General features: G+C 48.1%; 1 protein-coding gene across 1 annotated transcript in view; it reads left to right on the plus strand.

The window, feature by feature from the left end:
- The window catches only part of LOC140411533 (dynein axonemal heavy chain 6-like), a 218,943-nt gene that overhangs the window by 126,771 nt on the left and 66,906 nt on the right, over positions 1–25,266 (plus strand). The window contains exon 11 of the mRNA XM_072500620.1: positions 1,677–1,786. Within this exon, the coding sequence (XP_072356721.1) occupies positions 1,677–1,786 (110 nt within the window). The remainder of the gene's footprint in view (positions 1–1,676; positions 1,787–25,266) is intronic.

Below are 25,266 nucleotides of genomic sequence, written 5' to 3' on the forward strand. Positions count from 1 at the left end.
ATCCAGTCTCTGGATGCACATTACCCAGTCTCTGGATACACATTCCCCAGTCTCTGGATACACATTCCCCAGTCTCTGGATACACATTACCCAGTCTCTGGATACACATTACCCAGTCTCTGGATACACGTTCCAGTCTCTGGATGCACATTATCCAGTCTCTGGATGCACATTACCCAGTCTCTGGATACACATTCCCCAGTCTCTGGATACACATTCCCCAGTCTCTGGATACACATTACCCAGTCTCTGGACACACATTACCCAGTCTCTGGACACACATTACTCAGTCTCTGGATACACATTGCCCAGTCTCTGGATACACTTTACCCAGTCTCTGGATACACTTTACAGTCTCTGGATGCACATTACCCAGTCTCTATATACACATTACTCAGTCGCTGGATACACATTCCCCAGTCACTGGATACAAATTCCCCAGTCTCTGGATATACATTACCCTGTCTCTGAAGACACATTCCCTAGTCTCTGGATACACATTACCCAGTCTCTATATACACATTACTCAGTCGCTGGATACACATTACCCAGTCTCTGGATACACCTTCCAGTCTCTGGATGCACATTATCCAGTCTCTGGATGCACATTACCCAGTCTCTGGATACACATTACCCAGTCTCTGGATACACATTCCCCACTCTCTGGATACACATTCCCCAGTCTCTGGATGCACATTACCCAGTCTCTGTACACACATTACCCAGTCTCTGGATACATATTCCCCAGTCTCTGGATACACATTACCCAGTCTCTGGATACACATTACCCAGTCCCTGGATGCACATTACCCAGTCTCTGTACACACATTACCCAGTCTCTGGATACACATTCCCCAGTCTCTGTACACACATTAGCCAGTCTCTGTACACAAATTACCCAGTCTCTGGATGCACATTACCCAGTCTCTGTACACACATTACCCAGTCTCTGGATACATATTCCCCAGTCTCTGGATACACATTACCCAGTCTCTGGATACACATTACCCTGTCTCTGTACACACATTACCCAGTCTCTGTACACACATTACCCAGTCTCTGGATACATATTCCCCAGTCTCTGGATACACATTACCCAGTCTCTGGATACACATTACCCAGTCTCTGTACACACATTACCCAGTCTCTGGATACACATTACCCAGTCTCTGGATGCACATTACCCATTCTCTGTACACACATTACCCAGTCTCTGGATACACATTACCCATTCTCTGTACACACATTACCCAGTCTCTGGATACACATTACCCAGTCTCTGTACACACATTACCCAGTCTCTGGATACACATTACCCAGTCTCTGGATGCACATTACCCAGTCTCTGTACACACATTACCCAGTCTCTGGATACACAGTACCCAGTCACTGGATATAAATTGAAAATGAAATTCGTTCATTTTCACAAGTAGGCTTCAAATGAAGTTACTGTGAAAAGCCCCCTGTCGCCACATTCCGGCGCCTGTTCGGGGAGGCTGGTACGGGAATTGAACCGTGCTGCTGGCCTGCTTTGGTCTGCTTTAAAAGCCAGCGATTTAGCCCAGTGTGCTAAACCAGCTAAATTGTAAAGGCTGTGGATAAATATTGGTCAGGATGCTGATATCATTATTCAGTTTATGATGTTCTTACATTCCAAATGTCTCTCTATTCAATAGGCTTTCATCCCAGACATCACCTGGTTCCATTTCACCTGGAAAGGTGCCTGAGGAGTTTGGCAGTGCCACACCACGTGCATTTTGGATCTCCGCATTCTTCTTTCCACAGGGTAACTATCTGAAATAATGTACTGGTCTCTCACATACTGAACACCTGGACTGGTCAATCACATACTGAACACCTGGACTGGTGTCTCATACACTGAACACCTGGACTGGTCTCTCAGATACTGAACACCTGGACTGGCCTCTCATACACTGAACACCTGGACTGGTCTCTCAGATACTGAACACCTGGACTGGTCTCTCAGATACTGAACACCTGGACTGGTCTCTCAGGTACTGAACACCTGGACTGGTCTCTCACATACTGAACACCTGGACTGGTCTCTCACATACTGAACACCTGGACTGGTCTCTCAGATACTGAACACCTGGACTGGCCTCTCATACACTGAACACCTGGACTGGTCTCTCAGATACTGAACACCTGGACTGGTCTCTCAGATACTGAATACCTGGACTGGTCTCTCAGGTACTGAACACCTGGACTGGTCTCTCAGATACTGAACACCTGGACTGGCCTCTCAGATACTGAACACCTGGACTGGTCTCTCAGGTACTGAACACCTGGACTGGTCTCTCACATACTGAACACCTGGACTGGTCTCTCACATACTGAACACCTGGACTGGTCTCTCAGATACTGAACACCTGGACTGGTCTCTCATACACTGAACACCTGGACTGGTCTCTCAGATACTGAACACCTGGACTGGTCTCTCAGATACTGAACAACTGGACTGGTCTCTCAGGTACTGAACACCTGGACTGGTCTCTCACATACTGAACACCTGGACTGGTCTCTCACATACTGAACACCTGGACTGGTCTCTCAGATACTGAACACCTGGACTGGTCTCTCATACACTGAACACCTGGACTGGTCTCTCATATACTGAACACCTGGACTGGTCTCTCAGATACTGAACACCTGGACTGGTCTCTCAGGTACTGAACACCTGGACTGGTCTCTCATATACTGAACGCCTGGACTGGTCTCTCATACACTGAACACCTGGACTGGTCTCTCAGATACTGAACACCTGGACTGGTCTCTCAGGTACTGAACACCTGGACTGGTCTCTCATATACTGAACGCCTGGACTGGTCTCTCATACACTGAAAACCTGGACTGGCCTCTCAGATACAGAACACCTGGACTGGTCTCTCAGATACTGAACACCTGGACTGGTCTCTCAGATACTGAACACCTGGACTGGTCTCTCAGATACTGAACACCTGGACTTGTCTCTCACATACTGAACACCTGGACTGGCCTCTCAGATACAGAACACCTGGACTGGTCTCTCATATACTGAACACCTGGACTGGTCTCTCAGATACTGAACACCTGGACTGGCCTCTCAGATACAGAACACCTGGACTGGTCTCTCATATACTGAACACCTGGACTGGTCTCTCAGATACTGAACACCTGGTCTGGTCTCTCAGATACTGAACACCTGGACTGGCCTCTCAGATACTGAACACCTGGTCTGGTCTCTCAGATACTGAACACCTGGACTGGTCTCTCAGATACTGAACACCTGGACTGGTCTCTCATATACTGAACACCTGGACTGGTCTCTCAGATACTGAACACCTGGACTGGCCTCTCAGATACTGAACACCTGGACTGGTCTCTCAGATACTGAACACCTGGACTGGCCTCTCAGATACTGAACACCTGGACAGGCCTCTCAGATACTGAACACCTGGACTGGTCTCTCAGATACTGAACACCTGGACTGGTCTCTCAGGTACTGAACACCTGGACTGGTCTCTCATACACTGAAAACCTAGACTGGCCTCTCAAATACAGAACACCTGGACTGGTCTCTCAGATACTGAACACCTGGACTGGCCTCTCAGATACTGAACACCTGGACTGGTCTCTCATATTCTGAACAGCTGGACTGATCTCTCAGGTACTGAACACCTGGACTGGTCTCTCAGATACTGAAAACCTGGACTGGCCTCTCAGATACAGAACACCTGGACTGGTCTCTCAGATACTGAACACCTGGACTGGTCTCTCAGATACTGAACATCTGGACTGGTCTCTCATATATTGAACACCTGGACTGGTCTCTCATATACTGAACACCTGGGCTGGTCTCTCAGATACAGAACACCTGGAATGGTCTCTCATATACTGAACACCTGGACTGGTCTCTCAGACACTGAACACCTGGACTGGTCTCTCATATACTGAACACCTGGTCTGGTCTCTCATATACTGAACACCTGGACTGGTCTCACATATACTGAACACCAGGACTGGCCTCTCAGATACTGAAAACCTGGACAGGTCTCTCAGATACTGAACACCTGGACTGGTCTCTCATATACTGAACACCTGGGCTGGTCTCTCAGATACAGAACACCTGGACTGGTCTCTCAGATACTGAACACCTGGACTGGTCTCTCAGGTACTGAACACCTAGACTGGTCTCTCAGATACAGAAAACCTGGACTGGTCTCTGAGATACTGAACACCTGGACTGGCCTCTCAGATACTGAACACCTGGACTGGTCTCTCAGATACAGAACACCTGGACTGGCCTCTCAGATACTGAACACCTGGACTGGTCTCTCATACACTGAAAACCTGGACTGGTCTCTCAGATACTGAAAACCTGGACTGGCCTCTCAGATACAGAACACCTGGACTGGCCTCTCAGATACTGAAAACCTGGACTGGCCTCTCAAATACAGAACACCTGGACTGGTCTCTCAGATACTGAACACCTGGACTGGTCTCTCATATACTGAACACCTGGACTGGTCTCTCATATTCTGAACAGCTGGACTGGTCTCTCAGGTACTGAACACCTGGACTGGTCTCTCATATACTGAACACCTGGACTGGTCTCTCATATTCTGAACAGCTGGACTGGTCTCTCAGGTACTGAACACCTGGACTGGTCTCTCAGATACTGAAAACCTGGACTGGCCTCTCAGATACAGAACACCTGGACTGGTCTCTCAGATACTGAACACCTGGACTGGACTCTCAGATACTGAACACCTGGACTGGTCTCTCATATACTGAACACCTGGGCTGGTCTCTCAGATACTGAACACCTGGACTGGTCTCTCAGGTACTGAACACCTGGACTGGTCTCTCAGATACTGAACACCTGGACTGGTCTCTCAGATACTGAACACCTGGACTGGTCTCTCAGATACTGAACACCTGCACTGGTCTCTCAGATACTGAACACCTGGACTGGTCTCTCAGATACTGAACATCTGGACTGGTCTCTCATATACTGAACACCTGGACTGGTCTCTCATATACTGAACACCTGGACTGGTCACTCAGATACTGAACACCTGGACTGGTCTCTCATACACTGAACACCTGGACTGGTCTCTCAGATACTGAACACCTGGACTGGTCTCTCAGATACTGAACACCTGGACTGGTCTCTCATATACTGAACACCTGGACTGGTCTCTCATATTCTGAACAGCTGGACTGGTCTCTCAGGTACTGAACACCTGGACTGGTCTCTCAGATACTGAAAACCTGGACTGGCCTCTCAGATACAGAACACCTGGACTGGTCTCTCAGATACTGAACACCTGGACTGGTCTCTCAGATACTGAACACCTGGACTGGTCTCTCATATACTGAACACCTGGGCTGGTCTCTCAGATACAGAACACCTGGACTGGTCTCTCAGATACTGAACACCTGGACTGGTCTCTCAGGTACTGAACACCTGGACTGGTCTCTCAGATACAGAAAACCTGGACTGGTCTCTCAGATACTGAACACCTGGACTGGCCTCTCAGATACTGAACACCTGGACTGGTTTCTCAGATACTGAACACCTGGACTGGTCTCTCAGATACTGAACACCTGGACTGGTCTCTCATATACTGAACACCTGGGCTGGTCTCTCAGATACAGAACACCTGGACTGGTCTCTCAGATACTGAACACCTGGACTGGTCTCTCAGGTACTGAACACCTGGACTGGTCTCTCAGATACAGAAAACCTGGACTGGTCTCTCAGATACTGAACACCTGGACTGGCCTCTCATATACTGAACACCTTGACTGGTCTCTCAGAGACTGAACACCAGGACTGGCCTCTCACATACTGAACACCTGGACTGGTCTCTCATATACTGAACACCTGGACTGGCCTCTCAGATACTGAACACCTGGACTGGTCTCTCATACACTGAAAACCTGGACTGGCCTCTCAGATACACAAAACCTGGACTGATCTCTCAGATACTGAAAACCTGGACTGGCCTCTCAGATACAGAACACCTGGACTGGTCTCTCATATACTGAACACCTGGACTGGTCTCTGATATACTGAACACCTGGACTGGTCTCTCAGATACTGAAAACCTGGACTGGCCTCTCAGATACTGAACACCTGGACTGGTCTCTCATATACTGAACACCTGGACTGGCCTCTCAGATACAGAACACCTGGACTGGCCTCTCAGATACTGAACACCTGGACTGGTCTCTCAAATACAGAACACCTGGACTGGCCTCTCAGATACTGAAAACCTGGACTGGCCTCTCAGATACTGAACACCTGGACTGGTCTCTCAGATACTGAACACCTGGACTGGTCTCTCATATACTGAACACCTGGACTGGTCTCTCATATTCTGAACAGCTGGACTGGTCTCTCAGGTACTGAACACCTGGACTGGTCTCTCAGATACTGAAAACCTGGACTGGCCTCTCAGATACAGAACACCTGGACTGCTCTCTCAGATACTGAACACCTGGACTGGTCTCTCAGATACTGAACACCTGGACTGGTCTCTCATATACTGAACACCTGGGCTGGTCTCTCAGATACTGAACACCTGGACTGGTCTCTCAGGTACTGAACACCTGGACTGGTCTCTCAGATACTGAACACCTGGACTGGTCTCTCAGATACTGAACACCTGGACTGGTCACTCAGATACTGAACACCTGGACTGGCCTCTCATATACTGAACACCTGGACTGGTCTCTCAGGTACTGAAAACCTAGACTGGCCTCTCATATACTGAACACCTGGACTGGTCTCTCATATACTGAACACCTGGACTGGTCTCTCAGATACTGAACACCTGGACTGGTCTCTCAGATACTGAACACCTGGACTGGTCACTCAGATACTGAACACCTGGACTGGCCTCTCATATACTGAACACCTGGACTGGTCTCTCAGGTACTGAAAACCTAGACTGGCCTCTCATATACTGAACACCTGGACTGGTCTCTCATATACTGAACACCTGGACTGGTCTCTCAGATACTGAACACCTGGACTGGTCTCTCAGATACTGAACACCTGCACTGGTTTCTCAGATACTGAACACCTGGACTGGTCTCTCAGATACTGAACACCTCGACTGGTCTCTGATATACTGAACACCTGGACTGGTCTCTCAGATACTGAAAACCTGGACTGGCCTCTCAGATACTGAAAACCTGGACTGGTCTCTCATATACTGAACACCTGGACTGGCCTCTCAGATACAGAACACCTGGACTTGCCTCTCAGATACTGAACACCTGGACTGGTCTCTCAAATACAGAACACCTGGACTGGCCTCTCAGATACTGAAAACCTGGACTGGCCTCTCAAATACAGAACACCTGGACTGGTCTCTCAGATACTGAACACCTGGACTGGTCTCTCATATACTGAACACCTGGACTGGTCTCTCATATTCTGAACAGCTGGACTGGTCTCTCAGGTACTGAACACCTGGACTGGTGTCTCAGATACTGAAAACCTGGACTGGCCTCTCAGATACAGAACACCTGGACTGGTCTCTCAGATACTGAACACCTGGACTGGTCTCTCAGATACTGAACACCTGGACTGGTCTCTCATATACTGAACACCTGGGCTGGTCTCTCAGATACTGAACACCTGGACTGGTCTCTCAGGTACTGAACACCTGGACTGGTCTCTCAGATACTGAACACCTGGACTGGTCTCTCAGATACTGAACACCTGGACTGGTCACTCAGATACTGAACACCTGGACTGGCCTCTCATATACTGAACACCTGGACTGGTCTCTCAGGTACTGAAAACCTAGACTGGCCTCTCATATACTGAACACCTGGACTGGTCTCTCATATACTGAACACCTGGACTGGTCTCTCAGATACTGAACACCTGGACTGGTCTCTCAGATACTGAACACCTGGACTGGTCACTCAGATACTGAACACCTGGACTGGCCTCTCATATACTGAACACCTGGACTGGTCTCTCAGGTACTGAAAACCTAGACTGGCCTCTCATATACTGAACACCTGGACTGGTCTCTCATATACTGAACACCTGGACTGGTCTCTCAGATACTGAACACCTGGACTGGTCTCTCAGATACTGAACACCTGCACTGGTCTCTCAGATACTGAACACCTGGACTGGTCTCTCAGATACTGAACACCTGGACTGGTCTCTCATACACTGAACACCTGGACTGGTCTCTCAGATACTGAACACCTGGACTGGTCTCTCAGATACTGAACACCTGGACTGGTCTCTCAGATACTGAACACCTGGACTTGTCTCTCATACACTGAACACCTGGACTGGTCTCTCAGATACTGAACACCTGGACTGGTCTCTCAGATACTGAACACCTGGACTTGTCTCTCATACACTGAACACCTGGACTGGTCTCTCATATACTGAACACCTGGACTGGCCTCTCAGATACTGAACACCTGGACTGGTCTCTCAGATACTGAACACCTGGACTGGTCTCTCAGATACTGAACACCTGGACTTGTCTCTCATACACTGAACACCTGGACTGGTCTCTCAGATACTGAACACCTGGACTTGTCTCTCAGATACTGAAAACCTGGACTGGTCTCTCATATACTGAACACCTGGACTGGCCTCTCAGATACTGAACACCTGGACTGGTCTCTCAGATACTGAATACCTGGACTGGTCTCTCAGATACTGAACACCTGGACTGGTGTCTCATGTACTGAACACCTGGACTGGCCTCTCAGATACAGAACACCTGGACTGGTCTCTCAGATACTGAACACCTGGACTGGTCTCTCATATACTGAACACCTGGACTCGTCTCTCAGGTACTGAACACCTGGACTGGCCTCTCAGATACAGAACACCTGGACTGGCCTCTCAGATACTGAAAACCTAGACTGGTCTCTCAGATACTGAACACCTGGACTGGTCTCTCACATACTGAACACCTGGACTGGTCTCTCAGATACTGAACACCTGGAATGGTCTCTCACATACTGAACACCTGGACTGGTCTCTCACATACTGAACACCTGGACTGGCCTCTCAGATACAGAACACCTGGACTGGTCTCTCAGATACTGAACACCTGGACTGGTCTCTCACATACTGAACACCTGGACTGGCCTCTCAGATACTGAACACCTGGACTGGTCTCTCACATACTGAACACCTGGACTGGTCTCTCAGATACTGAACACCTGGACTGGTCTCTCAGATACTGAACACCTGGACTGGTCTCTCACATACTGAACACCTGGACTGGTCTCTCAGATACTGAACACCTGGACTGGTCTCTCATATACTGAACACCTGGACTGGTCTCTCATATTCTGAACAGCTGGACTGGTCTCTCAGGTACTGAACACCTGGACTGGTCTCTCAGATACTGAACACCTGGACTGGTCTCTCAGATACTGAAAACTCTGGACTGGCCTCTCAGATACAGAACACCTGGACTGGCCTCTCAGATACTGAACACCTGGACTGGCCTCTCAGATACAGAACACCTGGACTGGCCTCTCAGATACAGAACACCTGGACTGGTCTCTCATATACTGAAAACCTGGACTGGCCTCTCAGATACAGAACACCTGGACTTGTCTCTCATATACTGAACACCTGGACTGGTCTCTCAGATACTGAACACCTGGACTTGTCTCTCATATACTGAACACCTGGACTGGTCTCTCAGATACAGAACACCTGGACTTGTCTCTCATATACTGAACACCTGGACTGGCCTCTCAGATACAGAACACCTGGACTGGTCTCTCAGATACTGAACACCTGGACTTGTCTCTCATATACTGAACACCTGGACTGGTCTCTCAGATACTGAACACCTGGACTGGCCTCTCAGATACTGAACACCTGGACTGGCCTCTCAGATACAGAACACCTGGACTGGCCTCTCAGATACAGAACACCTGGACTGGTCTCTCATATACTGAAAACCTGGACTGGCCTCTCAGATACAGAACACCTGGACTTGTCTCTCATATACTGAACACCTGGACTGGTCTCTCAGATACAGAACACCTGGACTGGCCTCTCAGATACAGAACACCTGGACTGGTCTCTCATATACTGAAAACCTGGACTGGCTTCTCAGATACAGAACACCTGGACTTGTCTCTCATATACTGAACACCTGGACTGGCCTCTCAGATACTGAACACCTGGACTGGCCTCTCAGATACAGAACACCTGGACTGGCCTCTCAGATACAGAACACCTGGACTGGCCTCTCAGATACAGAACACCTGGACTGGTCTCTCAGATACTGAACACCTGGACTGGCCTCTCAGATACAGAACACCTGGACTGGTCTCTCAGGTACTGAACACCTGGACTGGTCTCTCACATACTGAACACCTGGACTGGTCTCTCACATACTGAACACCTGGACTGGTCTCTCATATACTGAACACCTGGACTGGTCTCTCAGATACTGAACACCTGCACTGGTCTCTCAGATACTGAACATCTGGACTGGTCTCTCATATACTGAACACCTGGACTGGTCTCTCATATACTGAACACCTGGACTGGTCTCTCAGATACTGAACACCTGCACTGGTCTCTCAGATACTGAACACCTGGACTGGTCTCTCAGATACTGAACATCTGGACTGGTCTCTCATATACTGAACACCTGGACTGGTCTCTCATATACTGAACACCTGGACTGGTCTCTCATATACTGAACACCTGGACTGGTCACTCAGATACTGAACACCTGGACTGGACTCTCAGATACAGAACACCTGGACTGGTATCTCATACACTGAACACCTGGACTGGTCTCTCATATACTGAACACCTAGACTGGTCTCTCAGATACTGATCACCTGGACTGGTCTCTCATACACTGAAAACCTGGACTGGTCTCTCAGATACTGAACACCTGGACTGGTCTCTCACATACTGAACACCTGGACTGGCCTCTCAGATACAGAACACCTGGACTGGTTTCTCAGATACTGAACACCTGGACTGGCCTCTCAGATACAGAACACCTGGACTGGCCTCTCAGATACTGAACACCTGGACTTGTCTCTCATATACTGAACACCTGGACTGGTCTCTCACATACTGAACACCTGGACTGGTCTCTCATATACTGAACACCTGGACTGGTCTCTCAGATACTGAACACCTGGACTGGTCTCTCAGATACTGAACACCTGGACTGGTCTCTCATATACTGAACACCTGGACTGGTCTCTCAGACACTGAACAGCTGGACTGGCCTCTCAGATACTGAACACCTGGACTGGTCTCTCAGATACTGAACACCTGGACTGGTCTCTCAGACACTGAACACCTGGACTGATCTCTCAGATACTGAACACCTGGACTGGCCTCTCAGATACAAAACACCTGGACTGGTCTCTCAGAAAGTGAACACCTGGACTGGTCTCTCATATACTGAACACCTGGACTGGTCTCTCATATACTGAACACCTGGACTGGTCTCTCAGATACAGAACACCTGGACTGGTCTCTCAGATACTGAATACCTGGACTGGCCTCTCATACACTGAACACCTGGACTGGTCTCTCATATACTGAACACCTGGACTGATCTCTCAGATACTGAACACCTGGACTGGCCTCTCAGATACAAAACACCTGGACTGGTCTCTCATATACTGAACGCCTGGACTGGTCTCTCATATACTGAACACCTGGACTGGTCTCTCATATACTGAACACCTGGACTGGTCTCTCATATACTGAACACCTGGACTGATCTCTCAGATACTGAACACCTGGACTGGCCTCTCAGATACAAAACACCTGGACTGGTCTCTCATATACTGAACGCCTGGACTGGTCTCTCATATACTGAACACCTGGACTGGTCTCTCATATACTGAACACCTGGACTGGTCTCTCAGATACAGAACACCTGGACTGGTCTCTCAGATACTGAATACCTGGACTGGCCTCTCATACACTGAACACCTGAACTCGTCTCTCAGATACAGAACACCTGGACTGGTCTCTCAGATACTGAACACCTAGACTGGTCTCTCAGGTACTGAACACCTGGACTGGTCTCTCAGATACTGAACACCTGGACTGGTCTCTCAGATACTGAAAACCTGATCTGGTCTCTCATATACTGAACACCTGGACTGGTCTCTCAAATACTGAACACCTGGACTGGTCTCTCATATACTGAACACCTGGACTGGTCTCTCAGATACTGAACACCTGGACTGGTCTCTCAGATACTGAAAACCTGATCTGGTCTCTCATATACTGAACACCTGGACTGGTCTCTCAAATACTGAACACCTGGACTGGTCTCTCATATACTGAACACCTGGACTGGTCTCTCATATTCTGAACAGCTGGACTGGTCTCTCAGAAAGTGAACACCTGGTCTGGTCTCTCATATACTGAACACCTGGACTGGTCTCTCAAATACTGAACACATGGACTGGTCTCTCATATACTGAACACCTGGACTGGTCTTTCATATACTGAACACCTGGACTGGTCTCTCATATACTGAACACCTGGACTGGTCTCTCATATACAGAACAGCTGGACTGGTCTCTCATGTACTGAACACCTGGACTGGTCTCTCATATACTGAACACCTGGACTGGTCTCTCATATACTGAACACCTGGGCTGGTCTCTCAGATACTGAACACCTGGACTGGTCTGTCAGGTACTGAACACCTGGACTGGTCTCTCAGATACTGAACACCTGGACTGGTCTCTCAGATACTGAACACCTGGACTGGTCACTCAGATACTGAACACCTGGACTGGCCTCTCATATACTGAACACCTGGACTGGTCTCTCAGGTACTGAAAACCTAGACTGGCCTCTCATATACTGAACACCTGGACTGGTCTCTCATATACTGAACACCTGGACTGGTATCTCAGATACTGAACACCTGGACTGGTCTCTCATATTACTGAACGCCTGGACTGGTCTCTCAGATACTGAACACCTGGACTGGCCTCTCATATTCTGAACACCTGGACTTGTCTCTCAGAATGTGAAAACCTGATCTGGTCTCTCATATACTGAACACCTGGACTGGTCTCTCAAATACTGAACACCTGGACTGGTCTCTCATATACTGAACACCTGGACTGGTCTCTCATATACTGAACACCTGGACTGGTCTCTCATATTCTGAACAGCTGGACTGGTCTCTCAGAAAGTGAACACCTGGACTGGTCTCTCATATACTGAACACCTGGACTGGTCTCTCATACACTGAAAACCTGGACTGGTCTCTCAGAAACTGAACACCTGGACTGGTCTCTCATATACTGAACACCTGGATTGGTCTCTCATATTCTGAACACCTGGACTGGTCTCTCACACACTGAACACCTGGACTGATCTCTCGGATACTGAACACCTGGACTGGCCTCTCAGATACTGAACACCTGGACTGGTCTCTCATATACTGAACACCTGGACTGGTCTCTCATATACTGAACACCTGGACTAGTCTCACAGATACTGAACACCTGGACTGGTCACTCATATACTGAACACCTGGACTGGTCTCTCAGATACTGAACACCTGGACTGGTCTCTCAGATACTGAACACCTGGACTGGTCTCTCATATACTGAACACCTGGACTGGTCTCTCATATACTGAACACCTGGACTAGTCTCACAGATACTGAACACCTGGACTGGTCACTCATATACTGAACACCTGGACTGGTCTCTCAGATACTGAACACCTGGACTGGTCTCTCAGATACTGAACACCTGGACTGATCTCTCAGATACTGAACACCTGGACTGGTCTCTCACATACTGAACACCTGGACTGGTCTCTCATATACTGAACGCCTGGACTGGTCTCTCATATACTGAACGCCTGGACTGGTCTCTCATATACTGAACACCTGGACTGGTCTCTCAGATACAGAACACCTGGACTGGTCTCTCAGATACTGAATACCTGGACTGGCCTCTCATACACTGAACACCTGGACTGGTCTCTCATATACTGAACACCTGGACTGATCTCTCAGATACTGAACACCTGGACTGGCCTCTCAGATACAAAACACCTGGACTGGTCTCTCATATACTGAACGCCTGGACTGGTCTCTCATATACTGAACATCTGGACTGCTCTCTCATATACTGAACACCTGGACTGGTCTCTCATATACTGAACACCTGGACTGATCTCTCAGATACTGAACACCTGGACTGGTCTCTCAGATACAGAACACCTGGACTGGTCTCTCAGATACTGAATACCTGTACTGGCCTCTCATACACTGAACACCTGGACTGGTCTCTCAGATACAGAACACCTGGACTGGTCTCTCAGATACTGAACACCTAGACTGGTCTCTCAGGTACTGAACACCTGGACTGGTCTCTCAGATACTGAACACCTGGACTGGTCTCTCAGATACTGAAAACCTGATCTGGTCTCTCATATACTGAACACCTGGACTGGTCTCTCAAATACTGAACACCTGGACTGGTCTCTCATATACTGAACACCTGGACTGGTCTCTCAGATACTGAACACCTGGACTGGTCTCTCTGATACTGAAAACCTGATCTGGTCTCTCATATACTGAACACCTGGACTGGTCTCTCAAATACTGAACACCTGGACTGGTCTCTCATATACTGAACACCTGGACTGGTCTCTCATATTCTGAACAGCTGGACTGGTCTCTCAGAAAGTGAACACCTGGTCTGGTCTCTCATATACTAAACACCTGGACTGGTCTCTCAAATACTGAACACATGGACTGGTCTCTCATATACTGAACACCTGGACTGGTCTTTCATATACTGAACACCTGGACTGGTCTCTCATATACTGAACACCTGGACTGGTCTCTCATATACTGAACAGCTGGACTGGTCTCTCATGTACTGAACACCTGGACTGGTCTCTCATATACTGAACACCTGGACTGGTCTCTCATATACTGAACGCCTGGACTGGTCTCTCATATACTGAACACCTGGACTGGTCTCTCATATACTGAACATCTGGACTGGTCTCTCAGATACTGAACACCTGGACTGGCCTCTCATATTCTGAACACCTGGACTTGTCACTCAGAATGTGAAAACCTGATCTGGTCTCTCATATACTGAACACCTGGACTGGTCTCTCAAATACTGAACACCTGGACTGGTCTCTCATATACTGAACACCTGGACTGGTCTCTCATATACTGAACACCTGGACTGGTCTCTCATATTCTGAACAGCTGGACTGGTCTCTCAGAAAGTGAACACCTGGACTGGTCTCTCATATACTGAACACCTGGACTGGTCTCTCATACACTGAAAACCTGGACTGGTCTCTCAGAAACTGAACACCTGGACTGGTCTCTCATATACTGAACACCTGGACTGGTCTCTCATATTCTGAACACCTGGACTGGTCTCTCACACACTGAACACCTGGACTGATCTCTCGGATACTGAACACCTGGACTGGCCTCTCAGATACTGAACACCTGGACTGGTCTCTCATATACTGAACACCTGGACTGGTCTCTCATATACTGAACACCTGGACTAGTCTCACAGATACTGAACACCTGGACTGGTCACTCATATACTGAACACCTGGACTGGTCTCTCATATACTCAACACCAGGACTGGTCTCTCATATTCTGAACACCTGGACTGGTCTCTCAGATACTGAACATCTGGACTGGACTCTCATATACTGAGCACCTGGACTGGTCTATCATATACTGAACACCTGGACTAGTCTCTCAGATACTGAACACCTGGACTGGTCTCTCACATACTGAACAGCTGGATTGGTCTCTCATATACTGAACACCTGGACTGGTCTCTCAGATACTGAACACCTGGACTGGTCTCTCATATACTGAACACCTGGACTTGTCTCTCATATACTGAACACCTGGACTGTTCTCTCATATACCTAACACCTGGACTGGTCTCTCAGATACTGAACACCTGGACTGGTCTCTCATATACTGAACACCTGGACTGGTCTCTCAGATACTGAACACCTGGACTGGTCTCTCATATACAGAACACCTGGTCTGGTCTCTCATACACTGAACACCTGGACTGGTCTCTCAGATACTGAACACCTGGACTGGTCACTCATATACTGAACACCTGGACTGGTCTCTCAGATACTGAACACCTGGACTGGTCTCTCAGATACTGAACACCTGGACTGGTCTCTCAGACACTGAACACCTGGACTGATCTCTCAGATACTGAACACCTGGACTGGTCTCTCACATACTGAACACCTGGACTGGTCTCTCATATACTGAACGCCTGGACTGGTCTCTCATATACTGAACACCTGGACTGGTCTCTCATATACTGAACACCTGGACTGGTCTCTCAGATACAGAACACCTGGACTGGTCTCTCAGATACTGAATACCTGGACTGGCCTCTCATACACTGAACACCTGGACTGGTCTCTCATATACTGAACACCTGGACTGATCTCTCAGATACTGAACACCTGGACTGGCCTCTCAGATACAAAACACCTGGACTGGTCTCTCATATACTGAACGCCTGGACTGGTCTCTCATATACTGAACACCTGGACTGCTCTCTCATATACTGAACACCTGGACTGGTCTCTCATATACTGAACACCTGGACTGATCTCTCAGATACTGAACACCTGGACTGGTCTCTCAGATACAGAACACCTGGACTGGTCTCTCAGATACTGAATACCTGTACTGGCCTCTCATACACTGAACACCTGGACTGGTCTCTCAGATACAGAACACCTGGACTCGTCTCTCAGATACTGAACACCTAGACTGGTCTCTCAGGTACTGAACACCTGGACTGGTCTCTCAGATACTGAACACCTGGACTGGTCTCTCAGATACTGAAAACCTGATCTGGTCTCTCATATACTGAACACCTGGACTGGTCTCTCAAATACTGAACACCTGGACTGGTCTCTCATATACTGAACACCTGGACTGGTCTCTCAGATACTGAACACCTGGACTGGTCTCTCAGATACTGAAAACCTGATCTGGTCTCTCATATACTGAACACCTGGACTGGTCTCTCAAATACTGAACACCTGGACTGGTCTCTCATATACTGAACACCTGGACTGGTCTCTCATATTCTGAACAGCTGGACTGGTCTCTCAGAAAGTGAACACCTGGTCTGGTCTCTCATATACTAAACACCTGGACTGGTCTCTCAAATACTGAACACATGGACTGGTCTCTCATATACTGAACACCTGGACTGGTCTTTCATATACTGAACACCTGGACTGGTCTCTCATATACTGAACACCTGGACTGGTCTCTCATATACTGAACAGCTGGACTGGTCTCTCATGTACTGAACACCTGGACTGGTCTCTCATATACTGAACACATGGACTGGTCTCTCATATACTGAACGCCTGGACTGGTCTCTCATATACTGAACACCTGGACTGGTCTCTCATATACTGAACATCTGGACTGGTCTCTCAGATACTGAACACCTGGACTGGCCTCTCATATTCTGAACACCTGGACTTGTCTCTCAGAATGTGAAAACCTGATCTGGTCTCTCATATACTGAACACCTGGACTGGTCTCTCAAATACTGAACACCTGGACTGGTCTCTCATATACTGAACACCTGGACTGGTCTCTCATATACTGAACACCTGGACTGGTCTCTCATATTCTGAACAGCTGGACTGGTCTCTCAGAAAGTGAACACCTGGACTGGTCTCTCATATACTGAACACCTGGACTGGTCTCTCATACACTGAAAACCTGGACTGGTCTCTCAGAAACTGAACACCTGGACTGGTCTCTCATATACTGAACACCTGGACTGGTCTCTCATATTCTGAACACCTGGACTGGTCTCTCACACACTGAACACCTGGACTGATCTCTCGGATACTGAACACCTGGACTGGCCTCTCAGATACTGAACACCTGGACTGGTCTCTCATATACTGAACACCTGGACTGGTCTCTCATATACTGAACACCTGGACTAGTCTCACAGATACTGAACACCTGGACTGGTCACTCATATACTGAACACCTGGACTGGTCTCTCATATACTCAACACCAGGACTGGTCTCTCATATTCTGAACACCTGGACTGGTCTCTCAGATACTGAACATCTGGACTGGACTCTCATATACTGAGCACCTGGACTGGTCTATCATATACTGAACACCTGGACTAGTCTCTCAGATACTGAACACCTGGACTGGTCTCTCACATACTGAACACCTGGACTGGTCTCTCATATACTGAACACCTGGACTGGTCTCTCAGATACTGAACACCTGGACTGGTCTCTCATATACTGAACACCTGGACTTGTCTCTCATATACTGAACACCTGGACTGTTCTCTCATATACCTAACACCTGGACTGGTCTCTCAGATACTGAACACCTGGACTGGTCTCTCATATACTGAACACCTGGACTGGTCTCTCAGATACTGAACACCTGGACTGGTCTCTCATATACAGAACACCTGGTCTGGTCTCTCATACACTGAACACCTGGACTGGTCTCTCAGATACTGAACACCTGGACTTGTCTCTCATATACTGAACACCTGGACTGGTCTCTCAGCTACTGAACACCTGGACTGGCCTCTCATATACTGAACACCTTGACTGGTCTCTCAGATACTGAACACCTGGACTGGTCTCTCATATACTGAACATCTGGACTGGTCTCTCAGAAACTGAATACCTGATCTGGTCTCTCATATACTGAACACCTGGACTGGTCTCTCAAATACTGAACACCTGGACTGGTCTCTCATATACTGAACACCTGGACTGGTCTCTCATATACTGAACACCTGGACTGGTCTCTCATATTCTGAACAGCTGGACTGGTCTCTCAGAAAGTGAACACCTGGACTGGTCTCTCATATACTGAACACCTGGACTGGTCTCTCATACACTGAAAACCTGGACTGGTCTCTCAGAAACTGAACACCTGGACTGGTCTCTCATATACTGAACACCTGGACTGGTCTCTCATATTCTGAACACCTGGACTGGTCTCTCACACACTGAACACCTGGACTGATCTCTCGGATACTGAACACCTGGACTGGCCTCTCAGATACTGAACACCTGGACTGGTCTCTCATATACTGAACACCTGGACTGGTCTCTCATATACTGAACACCTGGACTAGTCTCACAGATACTGAACACCTGGACTGGTCACTCATATACTGAACACCTGGACTGGTCTCTCATATACTCAACACCAGGACTGGTCTCTCATATTCTGAACACCTGGACTGGTCTCTCAGATACTGAACATCTGGACTGGTCTCTCATGTACTGAACACCTGGACTGGTCTATCATATACTGAACACCTGGACTAGTCTCTCAGATACTGAACACCTGGACTGGTCTCTCACATACTGAACACCTGGACTGGTCTCTCATATACTGAACACCTGGACTGGTCTCTCAGATACTGAACACCTGGACTGGTCTCTCATATACTGAACACCTGGACTTGTCTCTCATATACTGAACACCTGGACTGTTCTCTCATATACCTAACACCTGGACTGGTCTCTCAGATACTGAACACCTGGACTGGTCTCTCATATACTGAACACCTGGACTGGTCTCTCAGATACTGAACACCTGGACTGGTCTCTCATATACAGAACACCTGGTCTGGTCTCTCATACACTGAACACCTGGACTGGTCTCTCAGATACTGAACACCTGGACTTGTCTCTCATATACTGAACACCTGGACTGGTCTCTCATATACTGAACACCTGGACTGGCCTCTCATATACTGAACAACTTGACTGGTCTCTCAGATACTGAACACCTGGACTGGTCTCTCAGATACAGAACACCTGGACTGGTCTCTCAGATACTGAACACCTGGACTGGTCTCTCATATACTGAACACCTGGGCTGGTCTCTCATATACTGAACACCTGGACTGGTCTCTCATATACTGAACACCTGGACTTGTCTCTCATATACTGAACACCTGGACAGGTCTCTCAGATACTGAACACCTGGACTGGTCTCTCGTATACAGAACACCTGGTCTGGTCTCTCATATACTGAACACCTGGACTGGTCTTTCAGATACTGAACACCTGGACTGGTCTCTCAGATACTGAACACCTGGACTGGTCTCTCATATACTGAACGCCTGGTCTGGTCTCTCATATACTGAACGCCTGGACTGGTCTCTCAGATACTGAACACCTGGCCTGGCCTCTCATATACTGAACACCTTGACTGGTCTCTCATATACTGAACACCTGGACTGGTCTCTCAGATACTGAACACCTGGACTTATCTCTCAGAATGTGATCATCTGGACTGGTCTCTCAGATACTGAACACCTGGACTGGTCTCTCATACACTGAATACCTGGACTGGTCTCTCATATACTGAACACCTGGACTGGTCTCTCAGATACTGAACACCTGGACTGGCCTCTCGGATACTGAACACCTGGACTGGTCTCTCATATTCTGAACACCTGGACTGGTCTCTCACACACTGAACACCTGGACTGATCTCTCGGATACTGAACACCTGGACTGGCCTCTCAGATACTGAACACCTGGACTGGTCTCTCATATACTGAACACCTGGACTGGTCTCTCATATACTGAACACCTGGACTAGTCTCACAGATACTGAACACCTGGACTGGTCACTCATATACTGAACACCTGGACTGGTCTCTCATATACTCAACACCAGGACTGGTCTCTCATATTCTGAACACCTGGACTGGTCTCTCAGATACTGAACATCTGGACTGGTCTCTCATGTACTGAACACCTGGACTGGTCTATCATATACTGAACACCTGGACTAGTCTCTCAGATACTGAACACCTGGACTGGTCTCTCACATACTGAACACCTGGACTGGTCTCTCATATACTGAACACCTGGACTGGTCTCTCAGATACTGAACACCTGGACTGGTCTCTCATATACTGAACACCTGGACTTGTCTCTCATATACTGAACACCTGGACTGTTCTCTCATATACCTAACACCTGGACTGGTCTCTCAGATACTGAACACCTGGACTGGTCTCTCATATACTGAACACCTGGACTGGTCTCTCAGATACTGAACACCTGGACTGGTCTCTCATATACAGAACACCTGGTCTGGTCTCTCATACACTGAACACCTGGACTGGTCTCTCAGATACTGAACACCTGGACTTGTCTCTCATATACTGAACACCTGGACTGGTCTCTCATATACTGAACACCTGGACTGGCCTCTCATATACTGAACAACTTGACTGGTCTCTCAGATACTGAACACCTGGACTGGTCTCTCAGATACAGAACACCTGGACTGGTCTCTCAGATACTGAACACCTGGACTGGTATCTCATATACTGAACACCTGGGCTGGTCTCTCATATACTGAACACCTGGACTGGTCTCTCATATACTGAACACCTGGACTTGTCTCTCATATACTGAACACCTGGACAGGTCTCTCAGATACTGAACACCTGGACTGGTCTCTCGTATACAGAACACCTGGTCTGGTCTCTCATATACTGAACACCTGGACTGGTCTTTCAGATACTGAACACCTGGACTGGTCTCTCAGATACTGAACACCTGGACTGGTCTCTCATATACTGAACGCCTGGACTGGTCTCTCATATACTGAACGCCTGGACTGGTCTCTCAGATACTGAACACCTGGCCTGGCCTCTCATATACTGAACACCTTGACTGGTCTCTCATATACTGAACACCTGGACTGGTCTCTCAGATACTGAACACCTGGACTTATCTCTCAGAATGTGATCATCTGGACTGGTCTCTCAGATACTGAACACCTGGACTGGTCTCTCATACACTGAATACCTGGACTGGTCTCTCATATACTGAACACCTGGACTGGTCTCTCAGATACTGAACACCTGGACTGGCCTCTCATATACTGAACACCTTGACTGGTCTCTCATATACTGAACACCTGGACTGGTCTCTCATACACTGAAAACCTGGACTGGTCTCTCAGATACTGAACACCTGGACTGGTCTCTCATATACTGAACACCTGGACTGGTCTCTCGTATACTGAACACCTGGACTGGTCTCTCATATACTGAACACCTTGACTGGTCTCTCAGATACTGAACACCTGGACTAGTCTCTCAGATACAGAACACCTGGACTGGTCTCTCAGATACTGAACACCTGGACTGGTCTCTCAGACACTGAACAGCTGGACTGGTCTCTCATATACAGAACACCTGGACTGGTCTCTCATATAATGAACACCTCGACTGGTCTCTCATATAATGAACACCTGGACTGGTCTCTCGTATACTGAACACCTGGACTGGTCTCTCAGACACTGAACAGCTGGACTGGTCTCTCATATAATGTACACCTGGACTGGTCTCTCATATACTGAACACCTGGACTGGTCTCTCATATAATGAACACATCGACTGATCTCTCATATAATGAACACCTGGACTGGTCTCTCAGACACTGAACACCTGGACTGGTCTCTCATATACTGAACGCCTGGACTGGTCTCTCATATACTGAACACCTGGACTGATCTCTCAGATACTGAACACCTGGACTGGTCTCTCAGATACAGAACACCTGGACTGGTCTCTCAGATACTGAATACCTGTACTGGCCTCACATACACTGAACACCTGGACTGGTCTCTCAGATACAGAACACCTGGACTGGTCTCTCAGATACTGAACACCTAGACTGGTCTCTCAGGTACTGAACACCTGGACTGGTCTCTCAGATACTGAACACCTGGACTGGTCTCTCAGATACTGAAAACCTGATCTGGTCTCTCATATACTGAACACCTGGACTGGTCTCTCAAATACTGAACACCTGGACTGGTCTCTCATATACTGAACACCTGGACTGGTCTCTCAGATACTGAACACCTGGACTGGTCTCTCAGATACTGAAAACCTGATCTGGTCTCTCATATACTGAACACCTGGACTGGTCTCTCAAATACTGAACACCTGGACTGGTCTCTCATATACTGAACACCTGGACTGGTCTCTCATATTCTGAACAGCTGGACTGGTCTCTCAGAAAGTGAACACCTGGTCTGGTCTCTCATATACTAAACACCTGGACTGGTCTCTCAAATACTGAACACATGGACTGGTCTCTCATATACTGAACACCTGGACTGGTCTTTCATATACTGAACACCTGGACTTGTCTCTCAGAATGTGAAAACCTGATCTGGTCTCTCATATACTGAACACCTGGACTGGTCTCTCAAATACTGAACACCTGGACTGATCTCTCATATACTGAACACCTGGACTGGTCTCTCATATACTGAACACCTGGACTGGTCTCTCATATTCTGAACAGCTGGACTGGTCTCTCAGAAAGTGAACACCTGGACTGGTCTCTCATATACTGAACACCTGGACTGGTCTCTCATACACTGAAAACCTGGACTGGTCTCTCAGAAACTGAACACCTGGACTGGTCTCTCATATACTGAACACCTGGACTGGTCTCTCATATTCTGAACACCTGGACTGGTCTCTCACACACTGAACACCTGGACTGATCTCTCGGATACTGAACACCTGGACTGGCCTCTCAGATACTGAACACCTGGACTGGTCTCTCATATACTGAACACCTGGACTGGTCTCTCATATACTGAACACCTGGACTAGTCTCACAGATACTGAACACCTGGACTGGTCACTCATATACTGAACACCTGGACTGGTCTCTCATATACTCAACACCAGGACTGGTCTCTCATATTCTGAACACCTGGACTGGTCTCTCAGATACTGAACATCTGGACTGGACTCTCATATACTGAGCACCTGGACTGGTCTATCATATACTGAACACCTGGACTAGTCTCTCAGATACTGAACACCTGGACTGGTCTCTCACATACTGAACACCTGGACTGGTCTCTCATATACTGAACACCTGGACTGGTCTCTCAGATACTGAACACCTGGACTGGTCTCTCATATACTGAACACCTGGACTTGTCTCTCATATACTGAACACCTGGACTGTTCTCTCATATACCTAACACCTGGACTGGTCTCTCAGATACTGAACACCTGGACTGGTCTCTCATATACTGAACACCTGGACTGGTCTCTCAGATACTGAACACCTGGACTGGTCTCTCATATACAGAACACCTGGTCTGGTCTCTCATACACTGAACACCTGGACTGGTCTCTCAGATACTGAACACCTGGACTTGTCTCTCATATACTGAACACCTGGACTGGTCTCTCAGCTACTGAACACCTGGACTGGCCTCTCATATACTGAACACCTTGACTGGTCTCTCAGATACTGAACACCTGGACTGGTCTCTCATATACTGAACATCTGGACTGGTCTCTTAAATACTGAATACCTGATCTGGTCTCTCATATACTGAACACCTGGACTGGTCTCTCAAATACTGAACACCTGGACTGGTCTCTCATATACTGAACACCTGGACTGGTCTCTCATATACTGAACACCTGGACTGGTCTCTCATATTCTGAACAGCTGGACTGGTCTCTCAGAAAGTGAACACCTGGACTGGTCTCTCATATACTGAACACCTGGACTGGTCTCTCATACACTGAAAACCTGGACTGGTCTCTCAGAAACTGAACACCTGGACTGGTCTCTCATATACTGAACACCTGGACTGGTCTCTCATATTCTGAACACCTGGACTGGTCTCTCACACACTGAACACCTGGACTGATCTCTCGGATACTGAACACCTGGACTGGCCTCTCAGATACTGAACACCTGGACTGGTCTCTCATATACTGAACACCTGGACTGGTCTCTCATATACTGAACACCTGGACTAGTCTCACAGATACTGAACACCTGGACTGGTCACTCATATACTGAACACCTGGACTGGTCTCTCATATACTCAACACCAGGACTGGTCTCTCATATTCTGAACACCTGGACTGGTCTCTCAGATACTGAACATCTGGACTGGTCTCTCATGTACTGAACACCTGGACTGGTCTATCATATACTGAACACCTGGACTAGTCTCTCAGATACTGAACACCTGGACTGGTCTCTCACATACTGAACACCTGGACTGGTCTCTCATATACTGAACACCTGGACTGGTCTCTCAGATACTGAACACCTGGACTGGTCTCTCATATACTGAAC

This window comes from Scyliorhinus torazame, chromosome 4, assembly GCF_047496885.1.
Source record: "Scyliorhinus torazame isolate Kashiwa2021f chromosome 4, sScyTor2.1, whole genome shotgun sequence".
Taxonomy (NCBI): Eukaryota; Metazoa; Chordata; class Chondrichthyes; order Carcharhiniformes; family Scyliorhinidae; genus Scyliorhinus; species Scyliorhinus torazame.